The following is an 18,899-nucleotide window of genomic DNA, read 5'->3' on the forward strand; positions in this document are numbered from 1 at the left end:
TCCCTTCCAACTCTATGATTCAATAATTCAATGAGACGAAGTTCCACCTAAAAACTAGGAAGAATTTCCTGATAGTAAGGGCAGCCATCTTGCAATTACAATTCCTAAATTGGGTGGCCATTTTGCGATTACAATTTCTAGGTAGGGAGGCCATCTTGCAAACAATTCTTAGGTTGGGTGGTCATCTTACAATTTCAATTCCTAGGTTGAGCGGCCATCTTGCAATTACAATTCTTAGGTTGGGTGGCCATCTTGCAATTACAATTGCTAAATTGGGCAGCCATTTTACAATTACAATTCCTAGGTAGGGCAGCCATCTTGCAATTACAATTACTAGGTTAGACAGCCATCTTGCTATTCCACTCCCTAGGCTGGGTGGCCATCTTGTAATTATATTTCCTTGGTTGGGCAGCCATCTTGTAATTACAATTCCTAGGCTGGGTGGCCATCTTGCGATTATAATTCGTAGGTTGGGCAGCCATCTTAGAATTACAATCCTAGGTTGGGCGGCCATCTTACAATTACAACTCCCAGGTGGGCAGCCATCTTGCAATTACAACTCCAACGTTGGGTGGCCATTTTACAATTACAATTCTTAAGTTCGGCAGCCATCCTGCAAATACATTTCCTAAGTTGGGTGGCCATCTTACAATTCATAGGGTTTATGGCAATGGTGGGACATTTTGGGGGGTAAATATCCCGCCCTCATTGATTTCTTGGCGCAAACATGGTCTTCGCTGTACGTAAAACATGGAATTCCCTCTTTTTAGGGATTGTTAACGAGCGTATTTTAACTAGGTTAATGAGAACGAGGCCCCAAAATGTCCCACAGAGGGCCAAAATGGTTCCCCAAAATCCTGCCGTTTTGCATAAATACGGGGGCGGACCTAAGAACGAGGTGACCCCCATTTCGGCTGAAAAGTAATACGAGATGAACGAGTAAATTAAAAGTAAACGGAAGTAAAACTTGGAACCAGGTTGGTTCATACTCAGTGGAGCAGATTAGTTGAGTGATTAAATCGGACGAATCCAATTGTTTCAAAAGGCTTACTTTATTCCGGAGTTAACAAACGGGTTTCGGATAAACGGCACAGGCTCGTCCACGGCGCTTCCTACCACCAAACTGACCTAACGGGGGTAAAACAGGGTGTGAGGAAATTCGGCCGATCGAGACCACCACCAACTCGATCCCATAAAAATAACAGATGTGAAAAAATTACCGCTTTTCTTTGGTAAATACGCTGGAAAAAAGCGCACAGCGTTAAAAAAAACGAGGGATAACAGCCTACCGGAAAAAAGCTTTCTACAACAATATCAAAATTATATATATATATATATATATAAAATATAGAGAGGTTTTAAGAGGTTTGCGCAAATACAAAATGGAGTCTCGTTTGGTGATGGGATTGTCGCTCGTTTTGGAGAAAGTTCACTAAGTGCTGCGGCCATTTTATGTTTGGCCCAAATAAAGTTTCTTATGTCAAAGAAATATTATTAAAAAGAGAAATAAATTCCTAGAGAGAAATAGACTTTTATGTTGGAATCTTGCTCTTATCGGGAGTTTGGCGACGGTTTCGCCGCTATCAGGATTTAACCGATAGAGAAGTTTCATGCCGTAATTCGACAATTTTTGTATGGCTCAAACCCACTGATACGAATAATTATCTCCCCGGAAAATACCCCAAAATGTGTTTTTAAAGAAGTTTTAGAACCCTGTACGCTTTCAGGATGGGATTTTTGCTCCTGTCGGGATTTTAGTGGCGATAACATCAATATGGGATCTAATCTAGTTGGGAATCTCGCTCGTTCATTTCTGTCGCGAATCTTGCTCATTTATTGCGGATGGGAATCTCTCTCGTTCGTTCGTGACGAGAACCTTGATCGTTCATTCCTGACGGGAACCTCGCTCGTTCATTCCTGTCGGGAATCTCGCTCATTCATTCTTGACGAGAACCTCGCTCGTTTATTCCTGATGGGAATCTCACTTATTCATTCCTGATGGGAATCTTATCGGTTAATTTTGGGAACCTCGCTCGTTTACTCCTGACAGAAATCTCGCTCGTTCGTTCCTGAGAGGAGGTTTGGTGCTAATTTTGCCGCTATCGGGGGGGGGGGGGTCTTTTTTAGAGAAGGTTGACGCCATGCTTCAACAACTTCTGTTTGGCCTTCCCAGGCAACCCAAAGGCGCTGTCGTGGGGATTCGGTGCGCCAGAGTTGCGCTGCAGCGAGCCGATGTGCTGGAAGTAGGTCTCGTGGACAGCGTTGCGGCAGGCGTAGATGGCAGCGGCGGCGTTCCTGCGCAGGCGAGAAAGTTTGGTAATTAAAACAAGTTATGATTATCGTAATCATAGAGTTGGAAGAGAGCACCTAGACAAGTGTCCTCTCTAGGAATCTCCAGGTCCTCCAGCACAACTCTATGGTCAACATTTTGCCGTTTTGTGACTCAGCCAGGATTCGAACCTTGGAAATCGGCGGCCATTTTGTCGCTAACTCTTCCTCTCCGGACCTTACCTGACGGTCATTTCGGACACAGCGGGCAGCTGGTCAAAGGTGGCATGGATGCGGCTGACCGACCGGAGGAAAGGCTGGTCTTGCGGTCCGGCAGCAGGAAGGAAGTTGGCTGGAAAAGAGGGAAGGAGAGAAGGAGAGAAAGGGGAAAGAAGGAATGAAAGGATGGATGGATGGAAGGAGTGAGGGAAGAAAGGAAGGAAGGTATGGGGGAGAGAAAGAGGGAGGGAAAAAGGGAAGGGGAAGGAAGTACGGAAGGATAAGAGGAGGAAAAAGGAAGGGAGGGAGGAAAGGAAGGAAGGAAAGGATGAAGGAGGGAAAGAGAGAAGGAAAGATGGATAAAAGGAAGAAAAATGATGGAAGGAGGGAAGGAAGGAAAGGGGGAGAGTTAGAAAGAAGGAAGGATGGAAGGATAAAAGGAAGAAATGACAGGGAGAGGGAAGGAAGGAAAGGGAAAGAAGGTAAAGGAAAAAGTGGAAAGAAGGAAGGAAGGAGAAGGCAAATAGGGAAAAGGAGAAAGATGTGGAAGGAAGGAAGAAGGCAGGAAGTAAATGAAACGAAGGAAGAAAGGAGAAATGTGAGAGAGATGAGGAAGGAAGGAAAGAATGAAGGAAGGAGGAAAGGAAAGATGGGAGAGCAGGAAAGGAAGGAGAAGGTAGAGAAGAAAGAAGGATGGAAGGAAGGAAGGAGAGAAGGAAGGAAGCAGAGGTCAGAAGGGAGAGGAAAGGAGAGGGGAAAGGAAGGAAGAAAGGAAGGATGGAAAGAAGAAAGGAAGTAGAGAAGGAAGGAAGCAGAGGTCAGAAGGGAGAGGAAAGGAGAGGGGAAAGGAAGGAAGGAAGGAAGGAAGGGGGAAAGGAAGGAAGGAAGGAAGGAAAAAAGGGAGAAAGGAAGGAAGGAAGGATGGAAGGGGCCAAAAAGAAAGGAATAAGTGGTAGAGGGGGAAGGAAGGAAGGATGGACAGAAAGAAGAGAGGGCAGTGGTCAGTGCAATAGCCATTGACCCCCAAGGGGTCTTGGTTCCTGTCTGGCCACCTCCAATCCTCCCTCCGTCCCCCGTCCACTTCCCTCCCCAGCATTCACTCACTGACCAAGACCCCCGAGGGGCCTTCTCCCCTCTCTGGCCGCCTCCAATCTCCCTCCGTCCCCCGTCCACTTCCCTCCCCAGCGGTCACTCATTGACCAAGACCCCTGAGGGGCCTTCTCCCCTCTCCGGCTGCCTTCGATCTCCCTCCGTCCCCCGTCCACTTCCTCCCCAGCGGTCACTCACTGATCAAAACCCCTGAGGGGCCCTCTCCCTTCTCTGGCCGCCTCCGTCCTCCCTCTGTCCCCCATCCCTTTTCGTCTGCAGCGGTCACTCACTGGCCATGACCTTCTGGAGGGGGTCATATCTGGCGAAGACGTAGGTGGCCTTAGTGGCTGCCGGAGGGCTGTCCGAGGGGATGGTCTCCTTGAGGTGGACTTCCAGACCATTCAGGGAGGCCAAGCTGCTCTGGAACTGACCAGGAAGAGGAAGAGAAAGGCGGCCATTTTGTCTCTTGTAATCCACACTGAAAGGAAGAGGGAAGGAGGGAAGGGGAGAAGGAGGGGAAAGAAAGGAGGAAAGGAGGAAGGATGGAAGGAAGGTGCGAGGGAAGAAAGGGGGGAAGGAAGGATGGTTGAACAGTACAAGGGAACAAAGGGAGGAAAGGAAGGAAAGAGCGGAAGGAGGGAAGGAAGCAGAAAGGGAAGGAAGGAAGGAAGGAAGCAAGGAAGGAAGGAAGGAAGGAAGGAAGGAAGGTGAGACAAATAAGGAAGCCAAAGGGGAAGGAAGAATGGATGAAAGGAAGAAAAATGAATGGAGGAAGGAAGGAAGAGAGAGAGAAGGAGGACTGATTAAAAAAGCAAGAGAAGAAAGGAAAAAAGGAAGGGAGAAAGGGAGGATGGATGAAAAGAGCAAGGGAAGAGAGGGAGGGAGAGAAGGAAGGAAGGAAGGAGCAAGGGAAGAATGAGTGGAAGGAAAGGAGAAAGAGAAGAAAGGGAGGAGGGAGGGAGAGAGGAAAGGAAGGAAGGAAGGAAGGAAGGAAGGAAGGAAGGAGCAAGGGAAGAATGAGTGAACGGAAGGAAAGAAGGAGAAAGAGAAGAAAGGGAGGAGGGAGGGAGGAAGGAAAGGAAGGAAGGCAGGAGCAATGGAAGAATGAGTGGAAGGAAGGAAAGAAGTTGAAAGAGAAGAAAGGGAGGAGGGAGCGAGAGGGGAAAGGAAGGAAGGAAGAAGCAAGGGAAGAATGAGTGGAAGGATAGAAAGAAGGAGAAAGAGAAGAAAGGGAGGAGGGAGGGAGAGAGGAAAGGAAGGAAGGAAGGAGCAAGGGAAGAATGCATGTAAGGAAGGAAAGGAGAAAGTAAAGAAAGGGAGGCAGGAGGGAGAGAGGAAAGGAAGGAAGGAAGGAAGGAAGGAAGGAAGGAAGGAAGGGAGAAAGAGAAGAAAGGGAGGGAGGGAGGGAGGGAGGGAGGGAGGGAGGGAGGGAAGGAAGGAGCAAGGGAAGAATGAGTGGAAGGAGGGAAAGAAGGAGAAAGAGAAGAGAGGGAGGAGGGAGGCAGAGAGGAAAGGAAGGAAGGAAGGAAGGAAGGATGGATGGATGGAGCAAGGGAAGAATGAGTGGAAGGAGGAAAAGAGGAAAGGAAGGGAAGGAAGGAAGGAGCAAGGGAAGAATGATTGGAAGGAAGGAAAGAAGGAGAAAAAGAAGAAAGGGAGGAGGGATGGAGAGAGGGAAGGAAGGAAGGAAAGAAGGAAGGAAGGAGCAAGGGAAGAATGAGCAGAAGGAAGGAAAGAGGGAGAAAGAGAAGAAAGGGAGGGAGGGATGGAAGAATGAGTGGAAGGAGAGAAAGAAGGAGAAAGAGAAGAGAGGGAGGAGGGAGGCAGAGAGGAAAGGAAGGAAGGAAGGAAGGAAGGAAGGATGGAGCAAGGGAAGAATGAGTGGAAGGAGGGAAAGAGGAAAGGAAGGGAAGGAAGGAAGGAGCAAGGGAAGGAGAAAAAGAAGAAAGGGAGGAGGGATGGAGAGAGGGAAGGAAGGAGCAAGGGAAGAATGAGCGGAAGGAAGGAAAGAGGGAGAAAGAGAAGAAAGGGAGGAGGGAGGGAGGAAGGGAAGGAAGGAAGGAGCAAGGGAAGAATGAGTGGAAGGAAGGAAAGAAGGAGAAAGAGAAGAAAGGGAGGAGGGAGGGAGAGAAGGAAGGAAGGAGCAAGGGAAGAATGAGCGGAAGGAAGGAAAGAGGGAGAAAGAGTAGAAAGGGAGGAGGGAGGGAGGGAGGGAGGGAGGGAGGAAGGGAAAGAAGGAAGGCAGGAAGGAAGGAAGGAAAGAGCAAGGGAAGAATGAGTGGAAGGAAGGAAAGAGGGAGAAAGAGAAGAAAGGGAGGAGGGAGGGAGAGAGGGAAGGAAGGAAGGAAGAAAGGAGCAAGGGAAGAATATGGAAGGAAGGAAAGAGGGAGAAAGAGAAGAAAGGGAGGAGCGAGGGAGAGAGGGAAGGAAGGAAGGAAAGAAGGAAGGAAGGAAGGAGCAAGGGAAGAATGAGTGGAAGGAGGGAAAGAAGAAAGAGAACAGAGGGAGGAGGGAGGGAGAGAGGGAAGGAAGGAAGGAGTAAGGGAAGAATGAGTGGAAGGAGGGAAAGAAGGAGAAGGAGAAGAGAGGGAAGAGGGAGAGAGAGAGGAAAGGAAGGAAGGAAGGAAGTAGCAAGGGAAGAATGAGTGGAAGGAGGGAAATAAGGAGAAAGAGAAGAGAGGGAGGAGAGAGGGAGAGAGGAAAAGAAGGAAGGAAGGAAGGAAAGAAAGAAGGAAGGAGCAAGGCAAGAATGAGCAGAAGGAGGGAACGAAGGAGAAAGAGAAGAAAGGGAGGAGGGAGGGAGAGAAGGAAGGAAGGAAGGAGCAAGGGAAGAATGAGTGGAAGGAAGGAAAGAGGGAGAAAGTGAAGAAAGGGAGGAGGGAGGGGGTGGAAGGGAAGGAAGGAAGGAAGAAGCAAGGGAAGAATGAGCGGAGGGAAGGAAAGAAGGATAAAGAGAAGAAAGGGAGGGAGGGAGGGAGGCAAGGAAGGAGCAAGGCAAGAATGAGTGGAAGAAAGGAAAGAAGGAGAAAGAGAAGAAGGGGAGGAGGGAGGGAGAGAGGGAAGGAAGGAAGGAAGGAGCAAGGGAAGAATGAGCGGAGGGAAGGAAAGAAGGAGAAAGAAAAGGAAGAGAGGAGGGATGGAGAGAGGGAAGGAAGGAAGGAAGGAAGGAGCAAGGGAGGAAAGGCAGGAGGGAAGGAAGGAAAGAGGAAGGGACAGAAAGAGGGAAGCAGACGGGAAGGAAGGATGGATTAAACGAAGAAAATGAAGGAAGCAGGGAAAGAAGGAAAGAGGGAGACAAGGAAGGAAGGGAGGAAAGGAGGAAGAAATGAGCTTCAGAAGATGGAGGGCTGGAGAGAGGGAAATCAACGGAAGAGAGACATAGGGAGATACGCTCTTCTTACCACTTCCTCGACGCAGTCTCCGGATGCAGCGAATGCTTCCTCCGCCACCAGGCACAGCGCCAAGCCGCGGACGTGGTGGACGTACAGTGCCATACGTGAAAGAGACGGGCTGCTGTCGCCGTCGCGCAGGACATCGTTGTGAACCTCGCCCGATGGACCGTCTTCGCCGCAGCTCCGGACCCTGAAGAGAAAGAGGATGGACATTAAAATGGTGTCCGACTGATGCAGGTGTGAAATTAGTGCGCTTCCCCCATCTCACCTTGGCGCCCATTCGACGGGAAATTCGCGCAGCAACGCGGCTTCCTCTTCCGAGAGGAAAACATGAAGTATCCGGACCCCTGGCGGCAAAGCGGGTCCCGGCGTCGGGAGACTTCCTGCTCCGTTTTGCGCCGTCTCTATGGTCTCTGCCTCCCCCTGGAATAGGAATAATAATGATGTATCTAGAGATGCCGATCAAAGGTCCTCTCTAGGAATCTCTAGGTACTCCAGTGCAACTCAGAGCAAGCCTTCCCTGATAACATCTGGGAAGGAGACAACATCTGGGAAGAGACAGAGGCCCACAGGTTCTATCTAGAGGCTGTTGGGAGAAGAAGCTTCTATTCCTGCTGCGTGGACCTCTGCTTCCCTTTCTGGACTGAGCTCTTTCAGGACTGGGCCTTGACTCAGCAGGCACTGTTTCATCCAGCACTGTTGCTTTGCCTGCCTGAGGTATAAGGCTGGGACTTCTACAGGAGACTCACCAGACCACATCCCGATTTATTTGCTACCTGTCCTTTTTTGTTTGTTTTTCTTTTCCTGTTCCTGTCAATTCAATAGGAAGCATGTTTTTTCCTGAGGGAGAAAGGGATATACAGTCAGGGAGCAGCCATTGGAGTCATTCAAGGCAGAGGTAGATACAGAGAGAGGAGACAAAACACCAAGGAAGAGGGGAGCTCAAGAGGGTGCTTGTGGTCCCCAAAGTGTCTCCCAGTCTAAATAGTATGTATAGCCTTGTTGACAGTCTCCCGGAGTTGAAGCTACTGCTGCTCAATGCCAGGTCAGTGAATGGTAAAACAGCTGCCATTCAGGACCTGATCCTGGAAGAACAAGCTGACCTGGCATGTATAACAGAGACCTGGTTGAATGAGGATGGAGGAGTTAATCTATCTCAGCTTTGCCCACTGGGTTTCTCTGTGCAACATCAGGCGAGATCTGGAGGGTGAGGAGGTGGAGTTGCAGTTCTATATCGTGATTCCATCCCCCTGACCAGATGCCCCCTCACACAATCTACGGGTTTTGAATGTGTTTATTTAAAATTGGGTAGCCGAGACAGAATAGGGATTCTGTTGGTGTACCACCCACCCCGCTGCACAACAGTCTCCTTTCCTGAACTGACCAGAGTGGTCTCGGGGTTGGTATTGGAATCTCCACGTCTATTAGTGCTAGGGGACTTCAACATCCATGCTGGGACTTCCCTTTCAGGAGTGGCTCAGGACTTCATGGACTCCATGACAACCATGGGTCTATCCCAAGTAGTATCTGACCCTACTCATGCTGCTGGGCACACCCTGGACCTTGTTTTTTGTGCTGGGTGGGATGATGATGATCTTGGTGTGGTGGAACTCTCCACAGTTCCATTATCATGGACAGATCATTATCTGGTCAGGTTTAGACTTACTGGGACTCAGAACCTCTGCAGGGGGAGGGGACCGATTAGGATGGTCCGCCCCAGGAGGCTGATGGATCCAGATGGATTCCTGAGGGCTCTTGGGGAGTTTCCTGTCACCTTGGCAGGCGATTCTGTTGAAGCCCTGGCCAGCCTTTGGAATGGGGAAATGGCCAGAGCAGTGGACACAATCGCTCCTGAGCGTACCTTCTCACGGAGTGGAGCCAAACCAGCCCCCTGGTTCTCTAGGGATTTGATGTTGATGAAGCGAATGAGAAGGAGACTAGAGCGACGTTGGCAGAAGACTTGGAGTAAATCTGATCGAATACGGGCTAGATCCTATTTGAAAGCCTACTCTTTGGCAATGCGGGCAGCAAAGAAATTATTTTTTGCTACCAGCATTGCATCTGCAAGGAGCCGGTCAGCAGAGCTGTTCCGAGTGGTCAAGGGTCTTTTACACACTCACCCTCAAGTAGAAAATGCAGACCACTCAAAGGCTTGCTGTGAAGAATTTGCTCAGCATTTTGCAGATAAAATCACTCAGATTCTATCCAAATTGGATGCTACAATTAATACAATGTCAGTGGATGTTACCTTGGCTCCTACTGGTCCAGTGTTAATGGATACTTTTCAACTTGTGCAGCCTGATGATGTGGACAGAATCCTTGGAAAGATAAAGAACCACCACATGTCTTGGACCCTTGTCCTTCTTGGCTTATTAAACAGGCCAGAGAGGGACTGAGTGGGTAAAGGAAGTAATCAATGCCTCCCTACAACAAGGCAGAATTCCATCCTGCCTAAAGGAGGCTGTTGTGAGGCCTCTGTTAAAAAAGTCATCATTGGATCCCACAATAATGAATAACTATCGGCCAGTGTCTAACCTACCATTTCTAGGCAAGGTTCTGGAACATGTGGTGGCTTCCCAACTCCAGGGGTTTCTGGATGAAACGGATTATCTAGATCCATTTCAATCTGGTTTCAGATCTGGCTATGGAACAGAGACAGCCTTGATTGCCTTGGTGGATGACCTATGCAGGGAACTGGACAGAGGGAGTGTGTCCCTGTTGGTTCTTCTGGACCTCACAGCAGCTTTTGATACCATCGATCATGGTATCCTCCTAGACCGCCTCTCTGGGATGGGGCTTGGAGGTACTGTTCTACAGTGGCTCCGTTCCTTCCTGGAGGGGCGAACTCAGAAGGTGGTACTGGGGGACTCCTGTTCGACCCCTTGGCCATTGACCTGTGGGGTCCCTCAAGGTTCTGTGTTGTCCCCTATGCTGTTTAACATATACATGAAACCGCTGGGAGAGGTTGTCCGAAGTTCTGGGTGCGATGTCATCAATATGCAGATGACACTCAACTCTACTACTCCTTCCCACCTCAATCCAAAAGGCAGTCCTGGTTCTAAACCAGTGCCTGTCTTCAGTAAAGGACTGGATGAGGGCAAACAAGTTGAAACTTAATCCAGACAAGACAGAGGTGCTCCTGGTCAGTCGGAAGGCAGATCAGGGAACAGGGATCCAGCCTGTGTTAGATGGGGTCACACTCCCCCTGAAGACACAGGTTCGCAGTTTGGGGGTAATCTTGGACTCAGCTTTAAACTTGGAGGCCCAGGTCTCTGCTGTGAACAGGAGTGCTTTCATACATTTAAAACTTGTGCGCCAACTGCGCCCGTTCCTTGAGAAGCCAGATCTGGCCACGGTGGTACACGCCTTGGTTACATCCCGTTTGGACTACTGTAATGGGCTCTACATAGGACTGCCTTTGAAAAGTGTTTGGAAAATTCAACTGGTTCAAAGAGCTGCTGCCAGGCTGTTAACAGGCGCCGATTACAGAGCCCATAGAACTCCCCTGTTGAAACAGCTTCATTGGCTGCCAGTTTGTTTCCGGGCACAATTCAAGGTACTGGTTATATCCTACAAAGCCCTACATGGCTCAGGTCCACATTATTTGGCAGACCATTTCTCCTGGTATGAACCTGCACAGACTCTGAGATCCTCTGGAGAAGCCCTTCTCTCTATCCCAACACCTTCACAAACATGTTTGGTGGAGACGCGAGAGAGGGCCTTCTCGGTGGCTGCCCCTAGACTTTGGAACTCCCTGCCCAGGGAGATAAGAATGGCTCCCTCCTTGATGGCTTTCCGACGGCAGGTGAAGACCTATCTGTTCAAACAGGCATTTAAGGAATCACTATAAGAACAGGCAGGAATGCTGGACTAGTTTAATCATTCTGTTAATGAATATCATTTATCTATTTATTTTTAAAATGTTTTAATTGTACTTTTTGTTTGTTTGTTTGTTTTTTAATTGCTATGAAGCCGCTCTGAGTCCCAGTCCTGGGAAAAGAGCAGGATATAAATAATTAAATAAACTCGATGGCCAGCATCCGACAGACACCGACCATAGAGTTGCCCTAGAGGGGCTACAAAGGTCCTCTCTAGGAATGTATAGGTCCTCCAAGGCAACTCTATGGTCAGAATCCCACAGACACTGACCATAGAGTTGCACCAGAGGGGCTACAAAGGTCCTCTCTAGGAATGTATAGGTCCTCCAAGGCAACTCTATGGTCAGAATCCCACAAGACACCAACCATAGAGTTGCACCAGAGGGGCTACAAAGGTCCTCTCTAGGAATGTATAGGTCCTCCAAGGCGACTTTATGGTCAACATCCCACAGACACTGACCATAGAGTTGCACCAGAGCGGCGACAAAAGCCTCTCCAGGAATCTCTGGGTCCTCCAGGGCAACTCTATGGACAGCATCCGACGGACACTGACCATAGAGTTGTGCTGGAGGACCTAAATATTTCTAGAGATGTCGCATTAATGAAGATTCGCGAATCAGCAAATACCAGGGGGTACGTACCTTCGCATCCGCGTCCGCTTCCTGTAGCGAAACCTTGGCGGCAACGTCCGGCGGGAGTTGCGTACTGACCACCCTGGCACAAAGGAAACGAAACTCTATGGTTTTGTGGGTCTATGCATTCCTGCATGGCAGCAACGGGGTGTTCTATGTATTCCTGCATGGCAGCATCGTAATACTCACATTCCCCTGTAGAGGACGCAACCTGCGAGGACATGGAGGACCCTCTGGCAGCTCTGGAGGACAAGGGCCGCCTTCAGGAGCAACAGGGGGTCCACTTTGGTCTTGTCCAAGGCCCAGAGGGAGCCGAAGACACGATGGAGGCCGCTGGTGTTGCGCAGGAAGTGCGCCACGAAACGGTCCCAGTCGGCACCCAAGTCCTCCTTCACTCGCTCCTGCGGAAAGAAACGCAAAACGTGCTTGGAAACACATGACCGCAAACATCCAAAATGGCATCGCGTATTTATTGGAGTGTCCTCCGCCGCGAGTTCGGATACTCACAGCGTACGCACGGCGGACGGGTCCGTGGTAGAAGTGGAAGAGTCCGATCAGGCCCTTCAGGAAAAGATGGCAGCTGGCGTCGGGGAGGTCGGTCGCGCAGCCGAGGACCTGGAACGGTAGAACGGCGTTTTAAAATGGACGCCGGCCGTAGAGTTGCTCCAGAGGAGCCACAAAGGCCTAGCAGAGCCTCTCTAGGTCCTCCAGCGCAACTCTATGGCCTTGGCACAGCGTGCGAAACCCACCACCAATTCCGTACCCAGAGGTAACCACCGTCTGCTCTGACGGCGAACTTGAGCCTCCGCAGGCGTATCAGGTCCGGCGCGGATCCGGAGACCTCTGCCACGCAGCGTGCCATCCCCGCGATCTGTCCGCAGAGCAGCTCCTGTTGGTCTGAGGGGGTCTGCGCCAAAAAATGAAAGACGCGTTAAAGGTGCGGCGGCGACTTCCCGCACGTTGCCAAAGATGGCGTCGTCCACGGGATTTGCACACCTGGCGCGGGTGGAAGTAGCAGATGCCATTGCGCGTTGGGTCGGCTTCGTTTTTGACTTTGGAGTCGTCGTAGAGGAAGAAGCAGTTCCACCTGGAAACGTGATTAATTAAGATTTATTAACAATTAAAATAGTATTTTTTGTATTTTTATATATATATATATATATATATACACACACACACACACAAATATATATATATTTACAATGAAATAGAATTGAATGTTACAACACTAAAACAGATTGCTTATTAAAAGAATGAAATACTATACACACACACACACACACATATATACATCTGCAAAGTAATATATATATATATATATATACACACACATATATTGAATTTTACAACAATAAAATGATTTACTTGTTTAAAAAACTGCAATAAATGTATACATGTATAGAATATCATAATAGATAGATAGATAGATAGATAGATAGATTCATGATTACAGGAATAAAATACTATGTGTGTGTGTGTTTGTCTGTGTGTGTGTGTATATATATAAATAATGTATGAAAAATACTATATATATATATATATATATATATATATATAATTGAAATTTACAACACTAATATTACTTATTGAAAATACAACATACAATATATTTAAAATTACATATATATATGTGTGTGTGTGTGTATATATATATATATACATATATATTAACAGAATTGAATTTTAGAATGCAAAATAGATAACTTATTAAAAGAATAAAACACTCTCTCTCTGTCTCTATATATATATATATATATATTGAACTATATATTTAAAATATAATATACAGTTCTATATATATAAATGTCTGGAATATATATATATATATATACACATATATACATCTATGTATGTATGTGTGTGTATCTATATAAATAGAATTGAATTTTAGAACACAAAATAGATTGCTTATTAAAAGTAATACACACAATATATATTATTAACACTTTTTCTTTATGTGTGTGTGTGTATATATATATATATATATATATTACAATAGAATTGAATTTTAGAACACAAAATAGATACAGTATATTAGAACACAATATATATATTAACACTTTTTCTTTACATATATATATATATATGTAATCTATTTTGTGTGCTAAAATTCTATTCCATTTTAATATATATGTGTGTGTGTATGTGTGTGTGTGTGTGTATAAATGCCCAAGGAAGGCAACAAAATTGTGTTTATTGCTACTCACCAGTTACTTGGTGCTGCCTCAGACGTGGCAGTGGCGGCCATTTTATTCAGATTTTCAACCTTACCGACTTGGCGCTGCGGAAGCGAAAAAACCCTGTCATTGAGCGACCATCTTTTAATGCTTGTCCTGCTTTAAGTCTCTCCTCCTTGAACTCGGGACCAGCGAATATCCTCCCTCCGCGAACGGCGCCGTTCTTACGTAATTCCCCTTAATGCCTTTAATTCATTCACTTTTTCCTCTTCCTCTCAGAAGCGTCGCCTTGTGACTGTTTTCCTAGGCTGAAAAATGGAAGAGAGACAAATCGATTATCCGTGTGTTAAAATTATCTATGCCATAGAGCACGTGACTTTGCGCAATTAGGTCGCGTTTTTGTCTATTTTTGGTGGCTAAAAATAGGGAGAAAGAGAAGGAATAAAGGATTTTTTTATTAAGGAATATTTTAATATTTTTTAATTTTAATTTTTTATTTATTATTTATAAAGATTTTATTTTCCTGAGGCAATATACATACACACACACACACACACACATATATAAAATATAAGTGTGTGTGTGTATAAATATATATTTATAAAACATATTATATATATAATTATATATAATTATATATACATATAATTGAAAATTAGTTCTAGTTTAATATATATATGTACGTATATGTGTGTGTATAAAACTAGAATTGAATTAATTTTATAATTATATAATTATATCATTCCATGATGGCCATGGGCCTATCCGTTAGTCTCGGGTCTGATGCACTGCGCAGGTAATACGCTCGATGTTGTCTTTAGTATGGACTGGGACACTCCGTGGGCAGAGGTACGCAAGTACCTCTGCTCTGTCATGGACGGACCATTTCCTAGGTGAGGTTTGACTTAAGGCAACTACCCAAATCCCCCCGGGGTGGAGGACCGATTAGGATGGTCCACCCTCGAAGGCAGATGGGACCCAAAAGGTTCCAAGAAGCGTTAGAAGGGCTTAAGGTTGGATCTGACGGCGACTCTGTTGATGCCCTGACTAACATCTGGGACACTGACCTTTCCAGGACTATACTTAGGTCTGTTACAGACTGCCAAAATAAAGCTGCTTCGGGACTCTTTGGAGGTATGCTGTTTAAATTATGCATGCACCCCAAGAATCCGGAAGCTGCACCAAAGCTGCACTCCAGTGCTTAGGACTAGATCGTGGCTTTGGCGCGACCTTCGGACATCATTTAAATAGCACACCTCCAAAGAGACCCAAAGCAGCTTTATTTTGGCAGTCCGTAACAGGCCATAGTATTGCTCCTAAGCATCCTTTCCGGCCTGCTTCCAATAGAAAACCATGGTATACAGAAGATCTCCGGGAAATGAAGCGGGCTGCGCAATGACTGGAACGCAGCTGGCAGAGACACCAGCGCTTGTCTGACAAGACACTCCATGAGGCTCTTTTGAAGTCATATGGAGTGGCAATAGACGCAGCAATGAACTCCTTCTATGCTGCGCGTATTGCGTCTGCGGAGTCACGTCCAGCAGAGCTGTTCAGGGTGGTCAGGGAACTGACTCAGCTTCCCCCCACCCTGAACCCTATTTTAGAACCAACTATAGCCTGCTGTGACGATATTAACAACTTCTTTGCAGATAAAATCTCTCGAATAAGGGCTGATCTCGACGCTGGCATTTCAACAGAAACTATAGGTGTCTAGAGCTTCCATGGACTCTGTTAAACTGGATCACTTTGAGTTTGTTCATACCAATGAAGTGGACAAGCTTCTTGGAAGTGTTAGGAAGACGACATGCTCTCTCAATCCCTGTCCTTCTTGGCTGACCGTCCAGGGTGGTGATGCTATAACATTACTGTTACAATGTATAATCAATGCATCATTCAGGGAGGGAAAGTTTCCATCAAGTCTAAAACTAGCAACGGTTAAACCGTTGTTTAAAAAACCCTCCCTGGATGCCCTGGTGAGAAATAATTATAGACCGGTCTCCTTGTTGCCATTCTTAGGTAAGGTGATCGAGAGAGCGGTCGCCTTCCAAGTCCAAGCAGTCTTGGGTGAAACTGATTATCTGGACCCATTTCAAAACGGCTTTAGAGCGGGATATGGAGTTGAGTCTGCCATGGTTGCCTTAGTCGATGATTTCCGTCTGGGCATCGACCAGGGAAGTGTGACCCTGTTGGTGCTCTTGGACATCTCAGCGGCTTTCGATACCATTGACCATGGTATCCTTCTGGAACGCCTGAGGGAATTGGGTATCGGGGGCACTGCGCTCCAGTGGTTCCGATCCTATCTCTTGGGCAGATTCCAGATGGTGCAGTTGGGGGACATTTGCTCCTCTAAGAGGGAACTTACATCTGGTGTCCCTCAGGGAGCTATTTTGTCCCCGCTTTGTTTAACATTTACATGAAACCACTGGGAGAGATCATCCGGAGACACGGGGTGTGGTGTTATCAGTATGCTGATGACACCCAAATATGTTTCTCTGTGTCTCCGACTGATGCAGTGACTAAGGATGGAGTCTCTCCTCTGAATGCCTGCCTGGAGTCGGTAATGGGCTGGATGAGGGAAAACAAACTCAGACTGAATCCAGAGAAAACAGAAGTACTCGTGATAGGTTCCTCAGGCCCGGGGAACGAAATTTGTCCACCTGTCCTGGACGGGGTCACACTTCCCCATAAGGACGAAGTTCGCAGTTTAGGAGTACTTCTGGATTCGTTCCTGCAGGTAACATCTCAAGTAGATGCGACGGTCAGAAATGCTTTCTATCAGCTTCGGTTGATACGCCAACTGCGACCCTACCTGGGCCAAAGGGACCTTGAAACAGTGGTACATGCTCTGGTAACCTCTCGCTTAGATTTCTGTAATGCGCTCTACATGGGGCTACCCTTGTACCAAGTCTGGAAGCTTCAGTTAGTACAAAATATGGCAGCCAGACTGGTCACCGGAGCATTCAGGTTTGCCCATAGAACACCTATTCTGAAAGATCTCCACTGGCTGCCCATTCGTTTCCGAGTGCAATACAAGGTGTTGGTTATCACCTATAAAGCCCTACATGGCTTGGGCCCGAGTTACTGGAGGGACCGCATCATATGTGAGTCCCGCACACTCAGAACAACCGGGAAGACCTTGCTAGAAATTCCATCATCTAAGTATGCTACTACATCCCAGAGGGCCTTCTCAGTAGCGGCCCCACAAATCTGGAACAGTCTTCCCGAGGAGCTCCGTCTGACAACCCCCCCGAGAAACATTCAAAAAGAGGCTTAAAACTCTTCTTTTTTGTCAAGCCTTCCCCCCAAAGAATGAAGTTATCTACCCTGTTGCCATCGATTCCCTGCTTACCCTTGAAGGCGAATGATTGTGCTTAGAGTTCTGTAATTGTATGGTTTTATTATGAGGTTTTATCCTTTTATGAAATGCCTGTATGGTTGTAATTGTCTGTACACCACTTTGATCTGTGGAAAAGCGGTATATAAATAAAATGTATTATTATTATTATAATATATATATATATATATATATATATATATATACACACACACACATATGTTTAATTATAAATATTATTAAAGATATATATTAAACTAGAGTTAATTTTTAATTATATATTTAACAGTCAAATTATTTAGTTAAATTATATATTAATCTGTTAAATTTATATAATTAAATAATATATTTAATTTTAATTAGTGTATATATAAAATTCTACATATTGAATTAGAATTGAATTAATTTTAATTATATATTTAATCCAGATTAGTCAAATTATATAATTAAATTATATATTTAATTTTAATTAGTTAATTTATATACCTATATTTCATCTTAATTAAAATCTGTATAATAATAATAATAATAATAATAATAAGCTTTATTTGTATACCGCTTTTCCGTGGATGATCAAAGCGGTTTCCAATATCAGATTAACAATACATAGCACATCATGACTTTGCTTCTCTCCCCTCAAGATGTTGCTGATAATTGTTAAACTGTTGTTTGCCAACCTATGGCAAATTATGCAAAGATGTGCAGCTAGATCACGATCATCATTATCATCATATAAAATTATATAAAATAAACTGGAGTTAAATTAATTTTAATTATATATTTAAGCTTAATTAGTTAAATTATATAATAAAATTATATAACCTTAATTAGAATATATATGTAAAATTACATATATTAAATTAGAATTAACTATTAATTATATATTTAGTCTTAATTAGTTAAATTATATAAATGATATATTTAATCGGAATTAGTTAAATTCATATAATTCAATAATATGTTTAATTTTAATATATTAAAATTAATACATTAAATATAATTTTTAATGTATATAATTATTTATATTATATATATTATTTAAATATAATATTTAAATAATATATATAATATATATATTAAATTAGAATGGAATTAATTTTTAATTTCAACTAATTAAGATTTTTGGTCTCGTCCTGGCCTACCTGGCAGGGTTGTTGTGAAGGGAACAACTAAGCAGGATTAAGGTTTTTTAATAATTAAGACTACAACTCCCATGATGCTCTGTCACCGCTGCCATATGGCGGGGGCTCCTGGGATAGAAAGCACTCTGCACACGCTCAGAGGATCTCTAGCTCCCCCCTCCTTGTTTATTTCAAACGAGGCCCTTCCGGCTTTGGCCACTTCCGGATTGTTGTCCTTTTGCGCATGCGTGCGCATCGTCACCTGACCCGCATACAACAGCGGCCTTATTACGTCTCTATAACCTACTACGGTGGCCTAAGGGAAACAATTTTATAACGCGTCTTTCGTCTAAATGGGTCTACGGTTGCCGCCGAAAGACAATACTATAACGCTTCAACACACTATATCTTCGGCGGCTGAAGAAACCCTTTATTGTCCATGTCCGCTCGACAAAATAAATCTACGGCGGCCGAAGAAACCCATTCTTGGGTGGTCGCGGAAGGGCATTTACATTACCTTCGTTTGCTAAACGCACCTACGGTGCCCAAAAAGGCCGTTTTTATTACCTCCCGGTCATCTAAATGGACCTACGGCGGCCGCGGAAAGACACGCCTTTTATCATTTCATTCCGCTAAATAAAACTACTAGGCCCAAGTAGTCCGTTTCTATTGAGTTCCTCTCAGGCAAACAAGACTTACGGTGGCCGCAAAAGGACTTCCCTATCCACAACAGATAGGCCTTGATATTAAATCAGCCCTTAAATTAAAGCAGGCCCACTACGGTGGCCG

General features: G+C 45.5%; 1 protein-coding gene and 1 pseudogene across 5 annotated transcripts; one reads left to right on the forward strand and one right to left on the reverse strand.

Moving 5' to 3' along the window:
- Positions 1-1,033: 1,033 nt before the first annotated feature.
- Positions 1,034-18,893, reverse strand: LOC149290131 (BLOC-3 complex member HPS4-like). Of its 5 annotated transcripts, XM_089490025.1 has the most exons (13): positions 17,546-17,623; positions 17,005-17,117; positions 13,686-13,963; positions 12,475-12,565; positions 12,242-12,385; positions 11,986-12,093; positions 11,668-11,879; positions 11,488-11,560; positions 7,237-7,391; positions 6,978-7,158; positions 3,867-4,002; positions 2,512-2,620; positions 1,034-2,295 (listed from the first exon to the last, which is right to left on the reverse strand). In XM_089490025.1, the coding sequence occupies exons 3-13, from the start codon at positions 13,724-13,726 to the stop codon at positions 2,124-2,126; spliced, it is 1,422 nt and encodes a 473-aa protein (XP_089346151.1). In that variant the 5' UTR covers positions 13,727-13,963; positions 17,005-17,117; positions 17,546-17,623; the 3' UTR covers positions 1,034-2,123. The 5 variants fall into 5 exon arrangements, with proteins under 5 accessions (XP_089346151.1, XP_089346150.1, XP_089346152.1 ...); XM_089490024.1 differs by lacking the exons at positions 17,005-17,117; positions 17,546-17,623 and adding an exon at positions 18,810-18,893; XM_089490026.1 differs by lacking the exons at positions 17,005-17,117; positions 17,546-17,623 and adding an exon at positions 18,678-18,753.
- On the forward strand, positions 7,958-9,242 carry LOC149290132 (uncharacterized; annotated as a pseudogene).
- Positions 18,894-18,899: the final 6 nt, after the last annotated feature.

The sequence above is a fragment of the Sceloporus occidentalis genome, unplaced genomic scaffold (genome assembly GCF_023333645.1).
Source record: "Sceloporus occidentalis isolate IW3139 unplaced genomic scaffold, rSceOcc1.0.p SCAF_41, whole genome shotgun sequence".
Classification (NCBI taxonomy): domain Eukaryota; kingdom Metazoa; phylum Chordata; class Lepidosauria; order Squamata; family Phrynosomatidae; genus Sceloporus; species Sceloporus occidentalis.

Coding starts and splice junctions, on each gene's coding strand:
- LOC149290131 (XM_089490024.1), bottom strand. CDS start 13,726: ATGGCCGCCACTGCCACGTCTGAGGCAGCACCAAGTAACTG. Junction 12,386..12,474: donor GCTACTTCCACCCGCGCCAG/GTGTGCAAATCC, acceptor TTTTTGGCGCAG/ACCCCCTCAGACCAACAGGA. Junction 11,880..11,985: donor CCGTCCGCCGTGCGTACGCT/GTGAGTATCCGA, acceptor TTCTTTCCGCAG/GAGCGAGTGAAGGAGGACTT.